A 26,346-nucleotide genomic window follows, 5' to 3' on the forward strand; every position below is an offset into this window, starting at 1 on the left:
AAAGGACTTTTATTTTGAACTCGTGTCATGACGTCACAAAGCTGCGCCGCGCTACTGCTCTGTTGTGGTTCGGCTGAAGAAAGGTTTGTGTTTTTAATCATTTAAAGTGTTTAAATCGATACAACGCATCCAGTCTACTAATAGTTTTTACAGTCTAACCAACATTCATTCATTATTACTCAGTGAAACATTGCAGAGGTTTATCTAACATTAGTAGTGATGGAGAAACAGTTAATCTGTTGAATATTTTCTCAATTAATCGGTTAGTTGTCTGGTCTATAATATGTCAGAAAAATGTGGATCAGTGTTTCCCCAAAAGCCCAGGAATGGTCCTCAAATGTCTCATTTTGTCCACATCTCAAAGATATTCAGTTTACTGTCACAGAGGAGAGAAGACACCAGAACATATGCACATTTAACAAGCTGGAATCAAAGAATTCTTTACTTTTGTCTTTAAAAATGACTCAAACCGACTAATCGATTATCAAAATAGTTGTCAATTACAGTTTTTTCCAATTGCTAATGTAGCAGGTGCAGATTAAGGACAGAAGGATGAATCTGGTGCCACATATTTTAATTGAAAGTTTCAGTAATTACCAGAAGAAAGACAATATAAGCTGCACTGTAGCTTCCACAAGTGTAATGGCTGCAGACATTAACAGAGGATTTTGCAAAACTAAAAAAAACAATAAAACCAAATTGATCTTCAGATCGCATAAATCAGTGCAAAATGAATAGAAATGTTATTCTGTATGACGAAATATTTTACAGACATGTCATAAATTAATTTTTTCTCCAAATGTGCGCACTATTGGACTGTATAGCCCTGGTGGATCGTGGATACTGTATGTACACGAACACAAATAAACCAGAGATGAGATGAACGGCCGCTGTATGAGTGATGATTTCTATTCAAAATAACGAACATTATTATTATTATTATTATTAGCGGATGTTTACCGTACCCGCGAAACCGTGAACAGCTAGTGATAACATTAATCTAGCAAGGCAGAGGTGACTTGAGTCAGTAGCTGTGTTTACATGGACCCTGCTAATCCGATCGTAACAGGACTAGAAGCACAATCAGAATAAAAAAAGTCACATGTAAACACGTCAGTTGGATTGAATTGGCCAGATCCGACTAAAATTTATATCGGATTGTAAGGGGTAGTTTATTCCTTTTGTAATCCGAGCGAGAGGACATGTAAACACTTGATCGCTTAAAAACCGAAATCGGAAAGTACTGTGCATGCGCAGTGACGTAGAACTAGCGTAATGATGTATGACGCGCGGAATGAGGTGTTCTTCCTGGTGAATAAAGTGTCATAAATAAGTGTCCTGTCATTATAAAACTCCCCTTTCACTCAGCGTATGTGAAGTGGAACAGCACCATGTCAACAGACGATTAGTTTTGGGTGCAGGAAGGGGCACTTTTACAAGTTTTATTTATTTAATTATTTTAAGTTATGTTAAGCAGCACAACAGTTCATGTTCTGGTTGTCGTCTAATTAGGACCCGAAGTAGATAAACATCATGTGTGCTTTTTAAAACAGTATGCGACAGCAGTGTATATTCATGCCGTGTGCACATGTCAAAAGAACTTCTATGACATGTAAACGTGCATATCAACCCGATCACTTTATTGAGCGTTCATGTAAATACTACGGTCGAATTCGTCAATCAGAATGAATTCATTCCGATGGAAGGAAAAAGTGTCCATGTAAACGCACCTAGTGGCATGAATCTACCGTGAACCAAATTAACCTCAAAAACATGAAATTTAGTACTGTTTTCCGAGCTCTCCACTCTCTCTGGGCTTGTAGCCGGGGGGCCGTTTGCTGGCATCGGGAGGAGGGCTGCTGTCTTGACGGCACTTAAAAAAATGCCAGATATCCATTTTTGAAACTTGATTCGGTTCGTTTTGAACGAATCTTTAATATGACTCGGGACTACTGAGTTATCTCAGAGAGTGATTCATTCATTTTGTGTTGACCGCACATGCGCATTACGCAACATATGGGTTCTGAATCGACAGGTGAGGTCCGAGTCTTTTATTCTTCCTGTCAGTCCCATAGAGACGGAAAGAGAAAAGATTAGTTCATTTTGCTGAACGAGACTCAAAGATCCGAGTCAGTAAAATGATCCGAACTTCCCACTACTACTGGCAACACCGCAAGCAACTGGTCAAACACTGGTTTAACAACAAACAACCTATGAAACTAATAATGAACAATATGAAACTAAAACGTCATAAGATTAATTTAATGGCTTAGGAACTGTAGGCTATTTAGAGGTGGATAAACTCAATTTAGAGGTGGATAAATGCACTTTGGAGGTGGGTAAACGCTATTTCCAAATTTTGAGAGGTGCGTAAACGGCGTTTACGTGCGTTTACCCTCCACTACATCCCTGATTCAAACGAAATATTAAGAGTCTAATTTGCTCATTATTATCATTATTAATTGGCATAGTTTGAGTGTTTTATTATGTGGTTAATCAGGTGAATTAGGCCATTAGCTCTCAATCTGACTGACTCCAGTGCAGCTGATTAAGGCTTAATTATTCTCATCTTAAACAGGAGAAAGTGGCGAAACACAGAAAAATGCTTGCTGAAGTGATTGAGATCCTTGAGTCACTGTTATAAAGATGGAGTTTATTAAAGAAGAGAGTGAAGACATTAAGATTGAAGAAGCTTTCAGAGTCAAACATGAAGATATTGAGACACAAACAAAGATGGAGTTCATTAAAGAGGAGAGTGAAGACGTGAAGATTGAAGAAACATTCAGAGTTAAACATGAAGATACTGAGACACAAACAGGTTGGTTTTCATTCTCAACGCTGAATTATTTTGTTCTGTACATTCATTTGCTATTAACCAGGTGGTTTCTGTACCATGCCCTCCTGCAGCTTTCTCTCCCTCTTTTCAGCTTCATTTATTGCTTTATTTAAAGGGGTCGTGCATATTTTATTCTTCAAATGCTCTTACATCGTTAGTAAGATTTCTACATCAAAACTCTCAAATACTATTTTCTGATCTCATTTTCGTGCTCTGGTTTAAAAACTACAGTGTTTTGTCCTATTTAATTCTGCAATTGCTTGAGCAACATCTTTGCATAAGAAATAAGTACATGTGGAATTCTTTTAATAGTACATTTTATTTGTAATGTGTCTTTCTCAAACACAAGGCACTACAACATGTACAACACAAAGTAACAAATCAAACCAAAAATGCATATCAAAAATAGAATTACAGTAGTAAATCATAAGTTGAAAACTTTACTAAAAAGACGTGTCTTTTAAAAAAGCCTCACTACCGGCGTGACTATAAACAGGCACCGGGATAACACGTCATTCACTTCTTCGTCTGAAGCTTGCGTCCGAAGCATGGCAGGGAGCTAGAGGACGCAGTGTCTCGTTCCCTACTCAGGGAACCATGGTTACATTCGTAACCTGAGACATTCCCTTTCAAGGGAACTTCGAACTGCGTCCTCTAGGGGTCGCTATGGGGAACAGTATACCCACGCCGCCATGCTGAGGGGAGTGCAGGCCAGAATCATGGCACAAACACTAAGTACCAACTCTACCATTTCCCATGGGAGTTGCCCCTGGGACGTTTAGACGGCTGTCTGTGACAGTACCCCCTTACGGCCAAAAGGCCTAAGCTACATACCCAACTTATTATTGTTAGGGCCTCGGCCCGGGGAAGAGCTGAAGGCTTGGAATCAGGAAAGATTCCTTTAAAGGGATACGGCTAGGAACCTAGCATTTGAATCAAGATGGCGCCGCCGAGTTCAGTTGCCGTCCAGGTCGCTCCGCTTAGATTGTGTTTTTATTTACTTTTTTACCTACTTTTGCTTTCCCTTTTACACACATAACCTCATCACTGATCACTTACGACAAAGGAACACTTTTGGACATTGGACACCGCTTCACTAACCTGTTTCGGGACACTTTATCCCTCAACCCATCGTGGCCATCTGAGATTCTCCGGAACGCCGAGATGAACAATGGCCACCTGAATAACCACCCGAGGCGACGGATCAAGAAACACAGCGGGAAACAAGCGCGCTGGGATCCGCAACAGACTGAGAAAAAGAGCTCACAGTCCTCCTGTGCCGAGCATTCTGCTCGCCAATGTCCAGTCTCTGGAGAATAAGATGGACGATCTTAGAGCCAGGATAAGTTTCCAATGGGACATTAGGGATTGTAACATCCTTTGTTTGTCTTGAAACAATGGCTCAACGCCCTCAGTCCCGGACGCTGCTGTAACGCCGTCTGAAAACTTCTCTGTTTTACGGATGGACAGGACAGCTGAGGCCGGTAAATCCAAAGGTGGTGGAGTGTATTTCATGATCAACAAGAAATGGTGTGACCCCAGTTGAATATTCTCCACACTGTCGCGCTCCTGCTCGCCCTCATCTGGAAACATTTATCTATTATTTGCCGCCCATTTCTATCTGCCCAGGGAGTTTTCATCGATCATTGTTACTGCTGTTTACATTCCACCACAAGCTGACACCGGTTTGGCTTTGTCCGAGCTTCACGATGCGCTCAGCAGCAACATCAACAAACATCCTGACACTGCTATCATGGCTGGGACTTTAACAAAGCAAACCAGAGCAGGTTATGCCTAATTTTATCAAAATGTATCCTGTAATCCATATCCATTTTTAAAATTTGATTTTTTCGTTTTAAACGATTTTTAATATGCCGGGGACTACTGAGTTATCTCAGAGATTGATTCTTCATTTTGTTTGACCGCACATGCGCATTACGCAACATATGGGTTTCTGAATCGACGGTGAGGTCCAGTCTTTTATTCTTCCTGTCACCCATAAGACGAAAGAGAAAAGATTAGTTCATTTTGCTGAAACGAGACGTCAAAGATCCGAGTCAGTAAATGATCCGAACTTTCCCACTACTCTGGCAACACCGCAAGCATTGGTCAACACTGGTTTTAACAACAAAAAACCTTGAAACAAAAAGAAAAAATAAAACAAAACGACAAAAGTTAAATTTAAAAAAGGTTGGGAAGTGTGGCTTTTGAGGGGGAAAACTGTTTTAGGGGTGGAAAAACCATTTGGAGGGGGGAAAAACCTATTTCCAAATTTTGAGAGGTGCTAAACCCTTTTTCGGGCTTTTAGCCTCCCTACACCCCTGATTAAAACGAAATTTTAAGGGTTAATTTTCATTTTATCATTTTTAATTTGCAATTTTTTGGGGTTTTTTTTTTATGGGGTTTTAATCGGTGATTGGGCCTTACCTTTCCATCTGACGACCCCAGTGAGCTGATTAAGACTTAATTTATTCCATCTAAACGGAGAAAGGGGAAAACACAGAAAATGCCTGCTAAAGGTTTGGGAACCTTGAGCCCGTATAAAGATGGATTTTATTAAAAGGGGTGAAACTTAAGATTAAAGAAGCTTTCAGATAACCAGAAGTATGAGCCCAAAAAAAAGGGGGTTCTTTTAAAGAGGAGAGTGAAGAGTGAAGATTGAAGAAACTTTAAAGTAAAAACTAAAGATACTGAACCAAACGGTTGGGTTTTCTTTCTAAATGCTGAATTTTTTTGTCGTACATTCTTTGCTTTTAACGGTTTCTGTACCAGCCCCCGAGCTTTCTCTCCCCTTTTCAGTTTCATTTATTGTTTTATTAAAGGGGTCGTGAAATTTTTTATTTTTCAAATGCCCCTTACATGTTGTAAGATTTCTACATCAAAACCTCAAATCTATTTTCTTACTTTTTCCGGTTTGGGTTAAAAAAACTACAGGTTTGTCCTATTTAATTTTGCTTGTTTGACAACATCTTGCATAAAAATAAGTAGCTAACAAATGGGAATTTTTTTAAAAGTAATTTTATTTAATGGCCTTTCTAAAACAAAAGGGCCTACAACATGTACCACAAAGTCCAAATAAAACCAAAAGCAATCAAAATAAATTACAGTAAAAATCAAAAGTTGAAAACTTACTAAAAAGACGTGTTTTTAAAAAGCCTCACCCCGGGCGTGACTAAAAACAGAAACCGGAAAACACTCATTCACTTTTTCGGAAGCTTGCGTCCAAACATGCAGGGGCTAGAAACGAGTGTCTCGTTCCCTACTCGGGAAAACCAATGTTACATTCGAAACCTGAGACATTCCCTTTAAAGGAACTTCGAACTGCTCCTCTGGGGTCCGCTATGGGGGAACAATCCCCCCCGCCATGCTGGGGGGAGTGAAGGCCAGAACCCATGGCAAACACTAAGTACCAACTCTACCATTTCCGGGGATTCCCCCTGGACGTTTAGACGGCTGTCTGGCAGTCCCCCTTGGGCCCAAAAGGCCAAGCTACATCCCAATTAAATTTTGGGGCCTGGCCGGGAAAAGGCTGAAGGCTTGGAATCGGGAAAATTCCTTTAAGGGATGGGCTAGGAACCTCTTTTTGTAAAGTGGCGCCGCCGAGTCAGTTGCCGTCCAGGCGCTCCGCTTAGTTTGTGTTTTTTTTTATTTTTTTTCCCTATTTTTTGCTTTCCCTTTTTTACACCAAAAACCTCACCCCGGATCCTTCGAAAAAGGACATTTTGGACTTTGGGACACCGTTTTCCCTAACCTGTTTCGGGCCCTTTTATCCCTCCCCCCTCGGGGCCATCTAAACTTCCGGAACGCCGAGATAACAATGGCCACCTGAAAAACCCGAGGGGGGATCAAAAAACCCGGGGGAAAAACCCCGGGGAAATCCGCAAAGACGGAAAAAAGAGTCACGTCCTTTTTCCCAGCTTTCTGCTCCCCAAATGTCCGTCTTGGAGAATAAATGGACGACTTAAGCCAGGAAAATTCCAATGGGACATTAGGGATTTTCCCCCTTTGTTTTCTAAAAAATGGCTCCGCCCTCAGCCCCGGGGACGCTGCTGAACCCCGTCGAAAATTTCTGTTTTCGGATGGACAGGAAGGAGCCGGTAAATCCAAAGGTGGTGGAGTGTTTTCATGCAACAAAAAAGGGTTGGACCCCAGGAATATCTCCACCTGTCGCGCTCCTGCTCCCCTCTCTGGAACATTTTTTATTATTTGCGCCCTTTTTTTTGCCCAGGGGTTTTCATCAAATTTTTCTGCTTTTACATTCCCACAACTGCCCCGTTTGGTTTGTCAGCTTCACGATGGCCCCGCACAACTCAACAAAAATCCTGACACTGCTATCATGGCTGGGGAAATTTAACAAAGCCAACTCAGGCAGGTTTTGCTAATTTTTATCAAAAAGTTCCTGCCCAAACCCGAGGACCGAAAAAACACTGGGTCTTTTTACCTCGTTCAAAATGCCTACAAAATCGTCATACCGCTTTCGGGAAACGGACCGCCCCATTTCCTCACACCCCAAATATAAAAAAAGGCTCGTTTTAAAAACCCCCGGGGCAGAGGGGGGTGACGCGCTGGGCCCCCCCATCAGAAGCCTGCTCAGGCACTCTTTATGCTGACTGGGACATTTTTGGGCAAATTCCCGACTCAGCGAGTTTAAAGGGTGTAGCATTAACTTTTTTAACCGCTAGCCGAACACACGGGGGAAAAAAAATATAAGGACTTTCTAATCAGAAAAAGCCGCCAAACAAGATCGGGGAAAAAAAGTCCTTTTCCCCTAAAAGCTCCCCACGCATGTCAAGGACTAAGAACCATCGTGCCTTGGAAATAAATCCCCTGCAGGGGAACAGATCCCGCTGGCGACGGCTAAACATTTTCTACGGCCGTTTGAAAGCAAAACTAAGCGCGCAAACTGCTGATCGGGGCGTCAGAACGGGAGCAGGCACTAAATTTTTAAACACCGTGCGAGGGCGAGGTTCGGAGGGTCTGCGGGAAAGTAAAAGCGCCGGACCTGATGGTTTCGGGGCCTATTCCGGTCCGTCTGACAGCCCGGTTTTTTACTCCCTTTTTTAAAAACTCTTGTACATCGGGTTTCCCCCCCCTTCAAAAATCTTCATCATCCCCGTGCCTAAAAAAATAACCCCTTGTCTGAATGATACGTCCATTGCCCTCACATCAATAGTCATAAAGTCTCGGGGAGGTTAAAAAAATTTATTTTCTCCTCCATCCCGGATCTTTGGCCCTCTTTATTTGCTTTTCGCCCCAACAATCCCTAATGACCCTCTCTTACATCCTGCCCTTTCTCTCACACCATTGACAGCAAAACCCGGAACTTGTAAGCCCCTATTTATCGACTTAAATCTGCTTAATAAATTGCCCTATCAGCTTGCTTCTAGACTCATGGACCTCGCCTGATTCTTCATTATGCAATGGTTTTTGATTTCCTCACCGGCAGACCTCAAGGGGTGAAAATAGGCCAGTTTACCTCCACTCCTCACCCGAAGTGGGGGCCCCACGGGGTGTTCCTGAGTCCCGCTCTACTCTCTCTACACACAACTTTCGTGTCTCCCACAGCTCCACTCTATTACAATTTTTCTGATGATACTCTGGTTTGGGCCCCATTTCCAAATAATGAGACGCTTCCTGGGTGAGGTAAGAAATAAAATCATGGTGCCTCAATGAATTTTCCCCCTCTATGAAATTTAGTAAAACTAAAGACGTTTAGACTTCGAAGAGACAGCAGCAGCCCTACCCTCTTTTACACGGACCCCCGTGGAGAGGGGACAGCTTCAAATCCTTGGGGAAAAATCGCGGGGCCGCTTGGTACCCCATTAAATTCAGGTTAAAAAGCCCGCAAAAACTGTACCCTCTGGGAAAGCTAGGAAATTTATTTACCAGCAACCGAAAAAATTTTTTTTAGGGGCCATAGAAAGGGGGTATTGACTCTGTATCTCAGTTGGGGATGGAACAGCTCCAGTCAAAGACTGCAAAGCCTGCAAGAGTTTGCGCTTAGCGAGCGATCTCGGGTCTGCTCTCCCCTCTCTGCAGGACATCTACATCAAAAGCTGCAAAAGCAGAGCTGTTAAAATATCAAGGACTCCATTCACCCCATACTCTTTTTACTTTGCGCCATTGGTAATGCTTACGACCGATGGGAAAAACCCAGGGAATTAGGAGTTGTTTCTCCCCAGGCTATCAGGGTCCTAAATCAAACCCCTCTTCAGCCACTTTAAAATTTCATTTTTCATAAAATATTCTAAAACATACCTCACTTGACATACTGAATGTAAACCCGTTTGCACATTTGCTCCAGCTCAGTACAGAATACACTATTCGTAAACATTGATGTGCAAACAAAGAGAGTCCAATGCGCTGGCATCCAGGTGCAGGTTAACAGGTTAAAGGCAGTTTATCATTGAATTCAGTGATGTCATTGTCCAGCTCAGTACAGTTTATACCGTATCTGTGAAATCAAGTCGACGATATTGCTCGATATTAAGTGTCCCCAACTAAGCAAGCCAGAGGCGACAGTGGTAAGGAACCAAAACTCCATCGGTGACAGAATGAAGAAAAAACCTTGGGAGAAACCAGGCTCAGTCGGGGGGCCAGTTCTCCTCTGGCCAGACAAAACCAGCAGTTCAATTCCAGGCTGCAGCAAAGTCAGATTGTGCAGAGGACTCAACTTGTTCCAGTGGTATTGTCCCGGTGGCCATCTGATACAAGGTCTCTACAGGAGATCTGTATCTGGGGCTCATCTAGTTGTCCTGGACTCCGCTGACATTCAGGGCTGTAGAGGTCCTCTCTAGGTGCTGATCCATCATCTGGTCTGGATTCGCACTGGATCCTGGTGACTGCAGTGACCATCTGATCTGTATACAGACTGGTGGCTTTGGTGACCTCAGAATAAGAAAGAAACAGACTAATATTAGCGTACAGGGGTGCAAACTTGTCAGGGGTGAAAAATTTGACAATAGCCCCTTTCACACTGCGATTCTGGAAAATACATGGGTAATGTGTCCCGGCAACTGTACCCAGGTCGCTAGATTTTGCACTTTCACACTGCCAGTGATTACCTGGAATATTTGCTTGCGTTCACACACAACCCATAAAGGTCCCGTAAAGACACGTAACATCAGGAGTCGAAAACGCTAGGCACGTTAACTTTCACTGAAGCTGGTGAACAATCTCAGCTTCAACGCAGAAAGTGAGGAACTAACTGATCTCTGCTTCATTACAGTTTGCACATTTTTTTCGTCGCGAACGTTGATCTGCCTTCAAAACACCTGGTAAAAGAGTCACACGATAATGTTCGTCATCACTACGACACACCCTTTACGCCATTGGTTCTGGCTTTTGTTCACACAGAGCTCGTTCCAGGACTGAACCCGGCAATGTTACTAGGTCCTCGACCTGGGATCAATCCCGGAATCAACACAGAAGGCGACCCGGCAATGTTCCGGCAATTTTCCGGGTCCAACGTGCAGTGTGAAAGGGGCTAAACTAAACTAACCCCACCCCGAACAAACACAATACATACCACAGGACTCCCTCTCTGGCCCTGTGACACCCAACCAAGAAAAAAAAAATACACAAAATACCAAAATATACCTTCATCACAATATTTTTATCTGGTAAATGGAACTACAAACAATTTAACAAGTGAAAGTGCGAAATGCATTTTTAAAATCTATAGATTTTAAAATCTATACGATGTTTGATAGGGAGCCAGTGCAGTGTTGACAGAACTGGGCTAATGTTGGTCATATTTCCTGGTTCTAGTAAGAATTCTAGCTGCTGCATTTTAGACCAGCTGTAGTTTGTTTATTAAGCGTGCACAACAACCACCCAATAAAACATTACAATACTCTAACTTTGAGGTCATAAACACATGAATTAACGTTTCTGCATTTGACATTGAGAGCATAAGTCGTATTTTAGATATATTTTTGAGATGAAAAAATGCAGTTTTAAAAATGCTAGAAACTTGGCTTTCAAAGGAAGGATTGCTATCAAATAGCACACCTAGGCTCCTAACTGATGAAGAAGAATTGACAGAGCAGCCATCGAGTTTTAGACAGTGTTCTAGGTTATTACATGCAGAGGTTTTAGCTCCTGTAGCAAATCAATGCATTTTTTAAAGAAAAATATCCATATTCAAAATTTAATAATAACTTTAATGTAGCTTGCACACACTGTTGTACATGGAAGCAGTTCTGGGCGGATGACGTATGGAGGTCGGCGTTGCACATGAAAATGAGTGGAGAGATCAAATCAAAATAACAGTCACTAATTAGAAGTACAAAACGAGTATTTGTAAAGAAAAATGTCGGAAGATTTCGATATAAGCCAAGAGACAGGTTTTCCTTTGCTAAACCTCATACGTCATCCGCCCAGAGCTGCTTCCATGTACAACTGTTTGCGCAAGCTACATTAAAGTTTTCTTACAAAAAGGCATCGATTCGCTACAGAATGCTCTAGCAGTGGGTGTGTACGTTTGTTACCCAGCTCACTGCACACATGCTGCTCTGCTCGTGTTCATCATCAGTTCTCTCTTCACAGCAGTTCAGTCAGTGTACTGTTTGAGTAAATGAATTACTCCAGGATATTGGTTTATTTTGTATCAGGGGGTGTGTCAGTCACGTTAAAAAAGTGAATAACTTATTGGAGACACGAAAAGTTTAAAATGATTGAGTCTGATTTGGTGAACTGGTTCAACCGGTTCACTAAGAAGTACCAGTTAAATCGAACGATTCGTTTACGAACCAGACATCACTACCACTTAGACATCCAGCCATTGAGTGATGACAGTCTGCTGTGTATCTCATCACCACGGTAAGCAGGGAGGGGCCAGAGCATATTACAGTGTCTGACATCATGCTTGCAAGTTCACACACCTCTTTAATGTTATTTTTAGTGATCTCCGACTGGCGAAGTCGAACATCATTAGTGCCAGCGTGAATAACAATCTTACTGTATTTACGTTTAGCATTAGCCAGCACTTTTAAATTTGCCAAGATGTCAGGCGCTCTGGCTCCCGGTAAACATTGGACTATGGTGGCTGGTGTCTCTATTTTCACTCTATAATCACCAATAACTAGAGCACTTTCATCAGGTTTCTCAGTAGGTGCTTCACTGAGTGGGGAGAACCTGTTTAATGTTTTGATTGGAACAGAAGAGTGGTGTTTTGACCCGCGACTATGCCGCCTCACAGTCACCCAATTGCCCTGCTGCAAAGGCCCTGTTACCGGAACAGAACAATGTACAGGACTCCCTGAGCTAGACGCATCCAAAGCCGTATCTAGAGCCCTCACGTTCTTACTGTCCTAAATTAAAGTTTGGATGTATCTAATTCTGAAACCTTCTCTGTCATCCTAACGATTTCCCTGCATTTATCACGTTAATTCCTCATCGCCGACAGAGAGAGCTAAACTATACATGTGGCAAGCGGTGCAAACAACAATAGCAGAAGTCATTACTCACCGTGATTGAAGAATGATTCTGACTTACCACTGTTGTTTGATGAACTCGTGAAAAATGGCGTGAGAGAGAAAAGAAACGGGGCAAGAGAAAAAAGAAAACAGTAATAGATGCGAATGTGAATTACAAGCTAACCAGCTTACGTGCTGTACACACACTGCACTCATGATTTACAATTTAAAGCAAACGGTCAGATTACTTTAATAGATAATATCGGATATATGGTGGGAATTAAGTTTATATTTAATCACTTTAGACAACAGAGAGTGATAGTGAGATTCAACAGAAAAGCAAAGCTACATGGAGCTACAATCACAAACCGTTCTGTAATCTTATTGGAAAATATTAATTTCTACCTGGCCAGCACACAGAATATGAAGAATATTAAAAACTTAAGGATGGCTGTGGACAGCTGAGTCCTAAAGATACCAGCACAATAACGCATTCAGCACAATATCTAATTACCTTTATTGATAAAATACCAAAAAATATCGAGATATTTTTTTGTCAATATCGCATACCCCTGCTACAAAGTAGTGCAAAAGATTTTCCCAACACACCAAGCATATCTGCTGGCCCATAAAATGCTTCCTAAAACAAACCCATCAGGAAGGTATTGTTGGTTATGTGGTTTCTAAGTGATAATACCAGTTATCTACATTTGTATATTTGCCATTAAAGACAGAATTAATCTTTAGCAGACTAGAAACAATTGTTGATTGATGTCAAGTCAGGCTAAAAAAAATCTTTAAAGTACAGATTGTTTTATTGTAGTTAAGAAGTCAGTGGTGACTGTGTTGAGAATAAGGTATTGGGGAAAAAAACTTGAACATCAGGGGGAGAAATCATCTATCAGGCTCCCAAAGACTCAGTCCTCTCTTGTACTCCCTGTTCACTTATGACTTCTCTGCTAAGCACAGCTCCAACATCATCCTCAAATTTGCTGATGATACAACTATCCTAGGACTCTTCACTAATGGTGATGAGACATCCTACAGAGATGAGGTTAATGCACTCACAGCATGGTGTCCTGATAACAATCTGTCTCTAAACGTCAGCAAGACCAAGGAGATGATCGTGGACTACAGGAAGTCACAGAGAGAGGGTCACGTTCCCATTCACATCAATGGAGAGATAGTAGAGACAGTTAAGAGCTACAAGTTCCTTGGCATTCACATCTCTGAGGATCTTTTCTGGAGCCTACATTCAGAGACCATAGTGAGAACAGCAGGTCAGTGTCTCTACTTCCTGCAGAGACTGAAGAGGTTTGGCATCTCCTTTAACATCATGTCAAATTTCTACTGCTGCACTTTAGAGAGCATCCTGACCGGCTGCATCACTGTATGGTACGGCAACTGCTCTTCTTCTGACAGCAAAGCTCTTCAGTGAGTGGTGAGAACTGCAGAGCTCATCATTGGAAATAAACTCCCAGCCTTACAGGATATCTATCAGACTCGCTGCTTGAGAAAGGCTTGCAGCATCATCAAGGACCACACTCACCCTGATCATCAGCTGTTGCCACACTGCCATCTGGCAGACGCTTACGATCCAGCCGATCACGGACAACCAGACTGAAGAACAGCTTCTATCTTCAAGCCATCAGACTGCTTAACAACCAGCTATCCTTCATCTAAAACCGGAATACATGCTACTCTTATGTTTACTTTTATTGTACTTGCACTGCCACTTTTTAATATTCCTCCATGTAGCTCTGTGACACTCTACAATGACATTTTGGACACTGCTCTACTCAGGAATACAGTCGGAATGTGTGCTGATCTTAAGTTTATTTATTGCATCTGCACTGCCACTTTAATTTTCCTTCATGTAGCTCTGCGTCACTCTACAATGACATTTTAGACACCGCTCTAACACCCAAATAATCATATTAGTACCTCAGGACTACTTATGAATACTTATAACTCTTAACGCTGTCTACCTTTATTGTATCTGTTACTGCCACTTATTTGTATCTAATGCTCTGTCTGTGTCTTTTCTGCCTATGGGCACTGAAGTCACTCAAAAATCTCAGTGCTCTCCACGTACGTCTATGTCTGTTTATGTCTTGTTATTGTCACTGTATGTCTGAGCCTCGTCACAAGCATTTCAATGCCCAGTTTTCCCCAGTGTTAACTATGCAAATGACAAATAAATGCCTCTTGACTCTTGACTTGACAAAGTCTCTTTTTAGTATCTCCGACTGGCGCAGATGTTGTTCACCCTCTCATACAGCAGAGCAGATCCTATTGTTTAAAAAAATCCAAATATTTGCCAATTTTTAAACATGAAGTAGCCTAACATTAGGCACTTTACATCCAAGTGTGGAAGTTAAATTGATTAAACATGATGTTTGACTTAAATGTATCTCTGTAGGCACATCCACTATACTTCATCTTTGCCGCCGACACTGACTCGAATACTTTCATGAAATGTCAGTGTAATTCACACCACATGTAAACAGACACAAATTTGTTAACGTCTTTCTAATATTAGCTCTAATGTCCACTTATAACATGCATTTGAAAAAGCAATACACTCCAAACATCTTTCCTTTTAATGACTTGTAATGAGAGGCATTTCTAAACCCACTGTCCAACCAAAAATAATATTATAACATACTCCACAATATGTCTTTTGTGATCTGATGTGCCTTTTTTATCACAGAATGATGCAGAAATGTATATTCTATACTGTAATAAAGACTTATGTCGAATAGAAATGGATTATAAATATACATAATTATTAAAATTCTTGAGGTGGTTTTAAGAACAAGAATAAATAATGCATTGTCACAGTCAAGTATTTATTAGCATTCAAAGTGTTTCAATCATTCAAAGTGTTTCTATCTCCTTTTATTCTGTTACAGCAATAGCCGCTGCCTTTGTCCATATTTAGGATTTCCTGGAGCATCATGATTTTCTGCATTAGGGTGCCCTCTGGCTTCCAGTACGAATGAAACGGACATTATGGATAATGCATGGCTAGCTGTGCATTAAACAATTTTAATGCACGTTGTGGAGGCCAATAACCACCTGACACGAAGCGCATTAAAATCATGTAATGCACAGCTAGCCATGCATCATCCCACTTATTCCATGGTCATTTGCCAGCATTTACTACTTAAAACTATTAATGATGTTTGTAGTGCAATATTTGATTGGAAGGGTGAAAAATTACGGTTATTTTTGTCAGTTATGGCTCTTTCCGCTTCAAATCAGACACAGAGATGAAATAGTGCAGTAAGATTTTATTAATTAGAATGAATTACAGCATTTATTTAAATTATTGATCGAGAGAGAGAGAGAGAGTTGTCTGAGTGTGTGAGTTACTTTCGTCTGCGTGTCTGTCGCTACAAACAATGAAGCTATATGTCTATGATAGGGTGACCATATGAGCCATTTTCCCAGGACGCGTCCTTTCCAGGATTTTTATATTGCCTAAAATATCCAGGTTTTGGCTGTTTGCACTGTGCAGAACGATCATTGTATGACATTCATAAGAGCTATAGAGAGCAGAGCAGATGGCTCCTTATGCATTCAAATCACTCTCTTGGGACTTTGGTGTCATACAATGATCGGTGTGCAGCGACGCTTCAAGTTTAACAAACGAACAAACACACCTAACATTGAAGTGTATTTGCATTGCTTTGATCGTTCTCTGTAGATCTCACCTTCTCACACGCTAGGATTGGTCAATTATGTACAATACCTGCATGTTATTGGTCATACTACTTTGGATGTTTTAGGCAATATAGAAATCCTGGCAAGGATGCGTCCTGGTAAAATGGCTCATATGGTCACCCTAGTCTATATTTAACCAGTTTTCCAGTTTCATAAGGTGTTCATAACTGCCAGTTCATACTAACAGTATTGAGAAGAGTATTACAGACAACACCTCTTTCAGTAGCTTGTTGGTGGAGTCTAGAACAAATGAGTGTTAACTTGTATTGGTTTCTTTTTGCTTTAGACTTGATGTCACATGAAGAGGAGGGTCAAGAACGGAATGAAATGGAAGACAAAGATCAGTATAAGAAACATCATGGCATCACTGGAGAAGCCACCAATTTAAGTTGCTCACAGACTAAAAAGACTTCTACACGAAAAAGAGCTCAAAAGACAAGAGCTATACGTCATTTCACCTGCCAACAGTGTGGAAAGATTTTCACTGTAAAAAGAAACCTTGAAGTTCATACTAGAATTCACACTGGAGAAAGGCCTTACAGCTGCCAACAATGTGGGAAATGTTTCATTAAAAAGGGATCCCTTAAAGACCACATGAGAACTCACACCGGAGAGAAACCTTACACATGCCCTCAATGTGGAGTAAGTTTCTCTCTAAAAGGAATCCTTGAAAGGCACTTTAGAATTCACACTGGAGAGAAACCTTACACTTGCCCTCAGTGTGGAAAGAGTTTCATTCGAAAAGGAAGTCTTAAAGGCCACATGAGAATTCATACTGGAGAGCAGCCTTACACATGTCCTCAATGTGGAAAGAGTTTTACACACAGACAAGCTCGTAATGCACACATAAAAATTCACATAGGAGAGAAGCCTTACATATGTGATGAGTGTGGAAAGAGTTTCTATCAACCAGGAGACCTCAAATTCCACATGAGGATTCACTCTGGAGAGAGTCTTTTCACCTGCCAACAGTGTGCAAAGAGTTTTACTAGAAAAGCAACCCTTGAAGTCCACATGAGAATTCACACTGGAGAAAAGCCATTCATATGCCCTCAGTGTGGAAAGAGTTTCTATCAACCAGCAAACCTTCGAGTCCACATGAGAATTCACACGGGAGAGAAACATTTTACCTGTCAACAGTGTGGAAAGAGTTTCTCTCGAAATGGAAACCTCAAAGCCCACATGAGGATTCACTTAAGACAGAACAGTTTCTTATGTCATGTGTGTGGAGTGAGTTTCACGGACGGGAACGAATATAAGAATCATGTAACAACTCACACTGAAGAGACACGAGAATTCACAGAGAAGTGAAGCCTTTCACATGCTTCCCTGAGGAAAGAGTTTCAGATCTAAAGAAAACTTTACAGTCATATGAGGCATTATAAGCAATTTAACTGTTAGCTCACCCAAAAATAGTTAAGCCTCAAGTTGTTCCAAACCTGTGTGAGTTTCTTTCTTTCTTTTTCTTTCTTTTTATGTGTATTTACGCTTTGGTTTGAAAGCAATCAACGCATCGGCGCAGCGCGGCTGACACAGAAGAGCATATTTATGTTTTCTTCGTGTACAGAAGAAAAAAAGTATTCTCGTCGCTTCATAACGTTACGGTTGAATCACTGATGGCAGATGGAGTATTCTGACGATGCTTTTCATACTTTCCTGGACCTTGACACTGTTATTTATTTGGCAGTCTATGGGACAGTCTCAAGCCTCCCTGTTTTTATCCAAAATATCTTAAATTGTGTTCCGAAGATGAATGAAGCTTTTACGGGTTTGGAACGACATTGGGGTAAGTGATTAATGACAACATTTTCATTTTTGGGTGGAGTAACCATTTAAGGCTGGAATACATTACACGACTGTTAAAATCAGAATAAATTTTCCAAACACTAGGCATCATGCACTTACCTTAAACTCTGTAAATAGTCAGTGAGGAAAACTGGCCGTCATACACTAAACGACTGAGGATGACACACTACCAGAGTGTAAAGTTGTATCACAACAAACTTCGAAACATGTGCCTTGTTCCTAGGAGACGTGTGACAAATGAAAACAATATGTTCTAAAATTGGCTCAAAATATCAAACGTTTTTGATCTCAGATGACTGGATGTGATTTTCTTTGAAATCTGCAAACTAGCTCTGACTTTCGGCAATTAGCGTCAACTTCTCCAGACTGTAAATTGGCGGGAAAATGGGGCAACAATTGTGTAGAGTATTCCATTTTTTATCAATCTTTTGAATTCAAATTGTATTTTATTTAGCAGACACTTTTATAAAATAAGTTCAGTATCCTAATAAATCAGAAAGAATTTATATGATTCAGGAGAATAGAAATAACATTTATAAAAATGAGATTGAGAAAAATAAAAACTAAGGTAATGTGCATCTTGATCAAAAGGTGTATGTGTACATGTGTGCATTATTTACTGTATATACTGTAAAAAAGTGACGTGACGTGTAGTAGGTTTGCTGCTATAGTCAGTGTTGATGGTGGCACCCTTGTTAAGCCGCAACACCGGTTATGTCACTTCCTCACCGTGGCACCGTCCCCCACCATCGTTTGGATTTTTTGTATAGTAATAAAGATCATTTAGTTCAGTTTGATGACACTACAATTAAAAACTGAACGGGGCTGCTCAATGCAGCGTGCTGACACCAGAAGATCTTCAAAGATCAGCAGCTGGAGTCAGATTGCATTTATCACGTGAGGAGAGTGAGAGACCATGAAATGCCAAACAAAATGCAAAAGCGCCCGTTCAGTATTTTGGTTTTGAAAAGCCTGATTCCAAGCTTTCATATTAGTTTTGCTAGTATACTTTCCATGTTTCTAATTTTTTTGGTTCCACAGTGTTTGCCAATTTCCTGTTTTTTATATTTAAACTCTGTGCAAGTTATTAGTTATTTATTTAGGCCTATAGCATGGTATATTTTAACTCGTTTTGTTAAAAGTGCTATGTTTAATATAAGCTAAGTGAGTTTGTCGCTGCAGTTTTTTTTTTTTTTTTGTCCATTCACACCAATTTGACACTATAATCCAACAATATTCTATAATATTCTATACATAATATTCTATAATACAAGCTATTTAAAAGTGAAGGAAAGCAAGGAAAGAGGGAAAACTCCAACAAACTATGAATTACAGACTTGTAGACAACATATGACAGAAAAATGATGAAGGGATACCTGGCTTCAGAAGGTGTCAAAGCATCAGGTGGCCGCGTGGGGGATACGCAGTGAAAAATCTTTTATTATATGGCTCAATATCATGTAGGTATTGCCAAAGAAATTATGGATTATGTGCTGTAAAATTGGATAGTGTTTGTATTTTATTCAACTACGTTAGGGTTATTAGTGCAGTTTCAGGGCCGCAGTTGTAGGACCATTTAGGATGTTTGTTTGTTTTTCATGTGACCGTATCATTAGCCAATTCTACTCCAACAGAGTCAAACTTCAAACAGATACAAAGACTAGAACCATGGAAAAGATGCATTTTTATGAATCATTTTTAATGTAAGAGAGAGAGTTTTAAACTCGAATGTCAGAATCAGAAAGAGCTTTATTGTCAAGCGTTTATACACGCACAAGGAGTTTGTCTTGGTGACAGAAGCCTCCAGTACTGATGGAAGAAACTAAGCTTTTCGAAGCTTCAAATCAATTGAAGCAACTGCTTCACAAAATGATTCACTGTTACGAAGCGCTCGAAACACCACACGCTAGTGATGCCTGCTGGTCAGAAGTGTGTAAATGCAACAAAGACTCAGGCTAAAACATGCATAAAACAGCTTTTAAAACCCCATTGCAAATGTTTTATTGAAAGTTTAATATATTAAATGCCATAAAAAAGATAAAATACCATTAAATATGAAGTGCCCGTACAATATGTGGCTTTCAAAATATTTAGTTAATTTGCAGGGCTTGTTTTGTTTTGTTTTATAGAGAGCTTGTGTGTGTGTATATATATATATATATATATATATATATATAAATATATATATATATATAAGGCAGAAATAGACTATTAACTACTACTCGTCCTTTTATTTACACAATGTCTAGTTAATTTGTTTACAAATTAATTAAATTGATCTGAGATCAGGTAAAACTATAAACGCTGGTTTAATGATTCACTGCTGGGCAAAATCACAGAAAACCCCTGATACACACTTTCAAAAAAAAAAAAAAAAAAAATATTAAAAAAAAATAAAATAAAATCCCACACACTCACATTATAACATTTACAAAAAACACACAACAATACACAATATAAACAAATATCAATTATTCATTAGATTAACAAATAGTCACAGGCCCCTCACCTAATAAACATACTGGGTGCCAGGATGTCTGTGAACGACACCAGGACACCTCAGCCAGATCAGATAAACTTTACGACCTAAAAGTATGTCGAGAGAATCTTCCTCCACATACTGCTATAGGAAACAACTTCTTTCATTAATTCATAGACAATTTTTCTATGAGCTTCCTATCATGCATATCCTCAGGTCATTGTGTATGATTACTATTTTTCTTGTATAAGGTCTTTTGTATTGTATACTGTCTTATGCATGCTTATGATAGAACCACTCGTTCATGTAATCTTACTTATACCATGTTTAGTATCTATGAATTCATCTTCTGATGATCTGAACATCTTTACATTCACCAACGATCCTTGGATCTCAGCTGACGTCTCTCTTAGCTCTTCATCATCAAGACTTTCACCCGAGACTGCATGCAGATGCTTGTTCCAGGCCAGGGCAATGCAAGTATTGTACATTTAAAAAAACGCTGAAAAACACACTCATATTATAAACTAAATACCCAAATATAAACGGTGCTGAAGTTTCATTACTCAAGTAACAAACTCACTCTTTTCATAGCTTCATTCTCTGGTTTTCCTGATGGTTTCATCCATCAAGCATCATTTGCCCTTTGCCATGTATGAGTGATTGTTTGTTGGTTTGTGAGACTAGTTTGTGTTAGTGTTTAGTTAATAAAACTCTTGTGCACAAATTACATGAGTTTCTGATTCTGCCTTACAAATCAATGTCCCTTTACGATTTTGGTCTGTGGTACATGCTCTAATGCATTAGTAGGCTACTGTAAGTCACAAAAATATCCTTTCTCAGATTTTATATGAAATTACTCTAAATGTTCACTGGACGAACAGATTAGTTGATGGCAATTTAATTCTACTACAGTTACTACTGGCAGCTAATAGAAATAATTGTAAATAATCATAATTAATTGTAATTATATATACACACACAGATACACATTTCCCTTTTGAGATAATTTGTTACAGTGTTTTTACATATGAGTCTGTAATTTTCTGTTTGTTGAACTTTAGATTGTACAACACGTTTGAAGGATGTAAATTGATCAAGCAAGTGGGCTTATCAGGTTTTTTTTCCATGTTATAGGTCTCAGCGGTTCCGAACACTATGTGCTGTGTGACCGTGATACTCTTCTTGAGGATACTGAGGTTTCTATTTCCTCACAGACCACCAAATGATATAATCCAAAATATAAATCAGTTGAGAAAGCAAAGTCACTAGGTCCAGGACAATGGGTAAGTTGTTTTTTATAAACTTTGTAGATCTCAATCAGTGCAATAATGTGCAACTTTCTATGCAACAGACAAATGTTACTTTTCTCCTCAGATATAATCTTTAAATAGATGACGTATAAACAGTAGAAATGTTTTAATATTAATGTTTGGAAAGTTGGTCCGTGTAGACCACTGGTAATTTTTATCCCCCTAGTAATAAGCATTTATTCATTTTATTTACTTTCAGGTCTCCAAAGTTTGTGCAACTGTCTGCAAACTAAACATACCAACAACTATAAAGGCCTGGGATGGATACTATGAAATTCAAGACTGTTCTATCCAAGACTGATGTGGACAGATTATAGTTACACTTTGGGAAATGCACATCTCCCAGCTTGTACTAGGTAAATCCTACACTTTCAAAAGCCTTGAAACTAGACAAATCCAAAACATGAAGAAGCTCACAACAACTCCCAGCACAACCATTGAACTCATTCAACAAGATGAAGTCTTTCCACCTGGTCAGGGCCCTCAAATCATTGAGGAGCCCCTACCCAACTGCAGGTATAACAGTAAAACCAACAGGGGCCCAAATAAGCATTAAAAAACGGTGTCCAAAATGCCATAAACCTCAGAAAAACTTAAGTGTGAAACAAGAATTTCACTGATGTCACACTTCCAAAATTCTGTGCAAAACGTACAACTATATAATAAAATGCAATGGCATTACAGAACTCGAACAAGATGTTCGCATAATCACCCTTTCAATTTCCCCATTCTTACAAACTCATATCACAGGTCTTGCACTTGTCTACCTGTGACTCTCAAGATACTGAGGAGCTTTTTCTAAGCACTGACTTACAATGATTGTTTAGAAATCATCAATGTAGAAAAAACTTCTTCAGCTCATCCCAGTGATGAGGAGTTAATAGAAATGTCTTTGAATGAAACAAACTCTGTCATCTGTGTAAAAGACACACCGGACAATATCAGTCCTACACCTCAGTCTCCTGTTAAAGGGGTCATATGATGCTATTTGAAGTGACCATAATGGGGTTGGCCCTGGAATTGCTGCTAACAGCTATATTAACTAAGTTTATTTCTGTTTTCTCTATTCTATTTCTGTGTGCTGTTGAAGAGTGGGTCAGACTGGGACAGATTAGACAAAAAAAGGTCACATATGCCCCTAAAAAAAGGTAAGTTGAGTACCCATTAAGTTATATGGTGGATATTGGTAGTTTGAGAAAAACAGATTAAATCTGCAAGTGTACTGAAACTTTTAATTTATTGAATAATTGGCAGAGACACCAGTACAGTAGCTCGATGACATCCAAAGAGTGTAGGAGGCAGTACAACAAAATCTGGGCTAGAGTATCAAGGGCACAAAAGAAGGCAGACAACAAAGAAATGATCAGTTCAGTTGAGATGGCCAGCATCGCTGAAAGTGACAGCCTTAGTCACTACCAGCACATTGAGGAGCATCATCTTGACATGTTTTCAGATCCAGCCCTGTCAAGTTCTGAGCGCGAACAAGAACTTTCCGAATGGGCATGTATGTTTCAAGTTAAACATAATGCTGTAGATGCTCTATTAAACATCCTTGAAAGACATGGGCATGAAGACCTTCCCCATACTGCACACATACTGACACATGAACCATTATGAACTTACAACCAAATATGGTGTCAAGAGTGTACAGTTTAATGTGGCAGATCAGCTCTCAACACATCTGAGCAGGTATCCTGCTCTATCTGCAGTCACTGACCTCTCCCTAACAATGATGGGCTGCCAATGTTCAGACTCAAACATATCCCTCTGGCCAGTTCTCTGTTCCAAAAACTTGTCACCAGAATGTATTTTCCCCTGTACATATCCACTGCTGCTTCCAAACCCAAAACCCCAAACTTTGTCTCATACACTGTTTAGCAATTGGCAGAACTGATCTAGGATGGTCTGACTTGGGAGGCTGTATGTTACCTGCAATGCTCCAGCTAAAGCTATGGTAATGTGTATAAAGCAATTTTCTGGATACTATGGGTGCGATAAATGTGACCAGAGGGGATCTTGGGATGGCCAAATGATATATCCAGAAACAAATAACCTGACCATGAGAACAGATTGCAGGAAATAGACTGCTGGAAAGCAACAGAGTTCAGACAGTTTGCTATCTACACGGGGAAGATTGTTCTGAAGGGATTTCTTCAAGACCAGCTCTATGAACACTTCTTGAGCTTCAGCATGGCTCTTTGCATTTTGGGAAACCCAGATTTCACAAAGTCACGCAAGGACCTTATGCAAACCAGCAGCAGAGATATTTTGTGTAGAGAGGACGGGAGCTGTATGGAGAGACATTTTGATTTAGAATTCAGCATTCCTTGCTGCAGCTTGCAGAAGATGCCCAAAACTTTGGCAGCCTTGACAGCTGCAGTGCTTTCAAGTTTGAGAGCTATCTTCATCAAATGAAAAAACTGGTCCGATCTAGGAAAAATGTTTGGGCACAAGTTGCAAATCGTCTGGAGGACACATCCAAGACCAAGATAGAAATTAAGGAAAATAATGTGCCCAAACAATATCTTGAACAATGTTCTGAGGTGTTGTCAGGAAAAGCGGACGATATACACAAATCTACAGCCATATCCACTGACACCGTGTTATTTCTCGTCTCTGTGGAACATACATGGCTAACATTAGGCATTCTCAAATGCTTTGCTCAGAAAGAGAGTCCTCCTGTCTTCTGGTGATTTGCTCTCCAGTGCCATTCACTTTTGAAAACCTAGATGTTTCTAGTACAACACGAATCAACACTGGAAAACATCACTTAAGTATAAGGTTAGAGACACTTACCAATGATCATCTTTTAATAGGTAATTATGTATATTTTAATTTATGTGTTGCAAGCTGAACTTACAGATTCATCTAAACTTCACTTACAGGTTTATCTTAACAATGTATTACTCAACCATCTTTGTGGATCGAAAGGATCGATGTGGTAGGATTTAGTCCATATATGTTTTTATAAAACATAAATAATACACATTAATCAATTAAATACATTACAAGGTCAACTGTATACATAGAAAACATCAAGCAAGCATCCTTGTCTCTGTCTGAAAGGTCCTGTTCCACTATTGGCTCAAATGTTGGGACCAAGGTCATAAAATGTGCCATTCCGGACAAACATCTCTGGACAAAATATGCCGTCAGAGTATTTTCTGACACAGGTAAAGTATAATACCAAGGTTATTTTTTATCTCATCAACTACTGGCAACCATTCCTAAAATATTCATTATTTATATAAGGTTTATTAATCAAAATTTGTACTATTTTTAGAACAGACAGTTACACTCTAATAAGGTGTCGGGCCCAAAAAACTGTTGAAACTTCCTGTTGAGGACTCGGATGGAAATGGTTCACAAAAAATTATACCACCAAGAAGATTTAGAGGTATAAGATCTGTGCTGACACTGTAAATAAGGTAAAGTTTTCACAATCGCAGTTGTAACTTTTGTTTCTTGCAGAAGAACTTCAGCCCATCGAACCCAGAAAGTCACCACAAACAAAACTATGTAAGTATACATATAAAACAAGAAAAGCTAAAGTGCTTGTTGTCTATAAATATCTTCTTTAAATGCTAATTATGATTTTACAGTTCAAGAGGACAGTGAATCATCCCAAGGTGAAATCATTATTATGTCACAGTGTTCATTATTTAATGTAAGGTTAGGCCGTGGGAATAAATTATTCCGAACAGGACCATTTAGCTTTTTACTGCATTTTTTATTTTTCTAACTGATATAAAATTCATTGTCCTGATGCTTTTTTTTATATTTATTTAGTTTATATTCAGTTTTTCCAGTTTGAGAGCAACGAAAATAAACAAACGGCCATTTGCGTAATGGATGACTGCCAAAAGATGATCAAATCATACCCAAAAAGATTTGAGGCTGTAATTGGTGCCAAAGATGCTTCAACAAAGTATTGAGCAAAGGCTGTGAATACTTACATACATGTGATTTTTATATATGTATATATATATATATATATATATATATATATATATATATATATATATATATATATATATATATATATATATTACATATATATATAATAAATTTGCAAAATTTCAAACAAACTTGTTTCAAGTTGTCATTATGGACTATTGTTTGAAGAATTTTGAGGAAAATAAATTTTGGAATGAGGATTTTGTAACAAAATGTGGAATAAGTGAAGGGCTGTGAATACTTTACAGATGCACTGTACATTTAAATAAAACTTCTCTCTTTCTGTCTCATAACTGCATAATATACAAGAGGGAACTGTTACACACAGGATCTTTTAGCTCCGGGAACCTGAGACATCTGGTCACCCTGTGTGTGAATTATTATAATATAGCTTGAAAAAGCTATAGCTTACAATAAGTACCTATACATCTCACCTGATAACCGCAGCTCCTGAGCGATCCGCTGTAAATTATCATCTCGGAGGACCCTGTCATGTACACACTGCAGGACATCACATAGCGCTCGCTGTTCCTGCCAAAGTTCAGGGAGTTACTCCAGACATCTCTTTTGTTTTCATGAAAGAATTTAAGCAATACTTTTCATTGATCCAATGATCTAAGAACAAAAAAAACTTTGTTTGTAAATCTTTTCTCATCTTTAATTACATGTAGGGTAAGTCTCTTTTTTTCTCCATTTTTAATGTATTAAACACACCTTTTTCTTTTATAAATTATTTTTTTTCCTTTAATTTGTTGTCATTGTCTATGATTTTAATTTGTTGATGGTTGTCTTACTGTTTGTATACAG

General features: G+C 39.4%; 1 protein-coding gene across 4 annotated transcripts; it reads left to right on the forward strand.

Annotated features, from left to right (window-relative positions):
* Positions 1–26,346, forward strand: LOC109111478 (zinc finger protein 239-like). 4 transcript variants are annotated; one of them, XR_006154658.1, is made up of 8 exons: positions 2,758–2,818; positions 21,407–21,555; positions 21,782–24,363; positions 24,468–24,523; positions 24,649–24,755; positions 24,866–24,979; positions 25,054–25,101; positions 25,185–25,562. XR_006154658.1 is itself a non-coding variant. In XM_042722850.1 (3 exons), the coding sequence occupies exons 2-3, from the start codon at positions 2,647–2,649 to the stop codon at positions 17,293–17,295; spliced, it is 1,197 nt and encodes a 398-aa protein (XP_042578784.1). In that variant the 5' UTR covers positions 1–83; positions 2,579–2,646; the 3' UTR covers positions 17,296–17,505. The 4 variants fall into 4 exon arrangements, 1 of the variants encoding a protein (XP_042578784.1); XR_006154656.1 differs by lacking the exon at positions 2,758–2,818 and adding an exon at positions 25,849–26,346 and having other exon boundaries at positions 20,859–21,555; positions 25,185–25,211; XR_006154657.1 differs by lacking the exon at positions 2,758–2,818 and having other exon boundaries at positions 20,859–21,555; positions 21,782–22,730; positions 22,837–24,363.

The sequence above is a fragment of the Cyprinus carpio genome, chromosome B4 (assembly GCF_018340385.1).
Source record: "Cyprinus carpio isolate SPL01 chromosome B4, ASM1834038v1, whole genome shotgun sequence".
Lineage (NCBI taxonomy): Eukaryota > Metazoa > Chordata > Actinopteri > Cypriniformes > Cyprinidae > Cyprinus > Cyprinus carpio.

Coding starts and splice junctions, on each gene's coding strand:
- LOC109111478 (XM_042722850.1), top strand. CDS start 2,647: ATGGAGTTTATTAAAGAAGAGAGTGAAGACATTAAGATTGAAGAAGCT. Junction 2,819..16,270: donor AGATACTGAGACACAAACAG/GTTGGTTTTCAT, acceptor TTTTTGCTTTAG/ACTTGATGTCACATGAAGAG.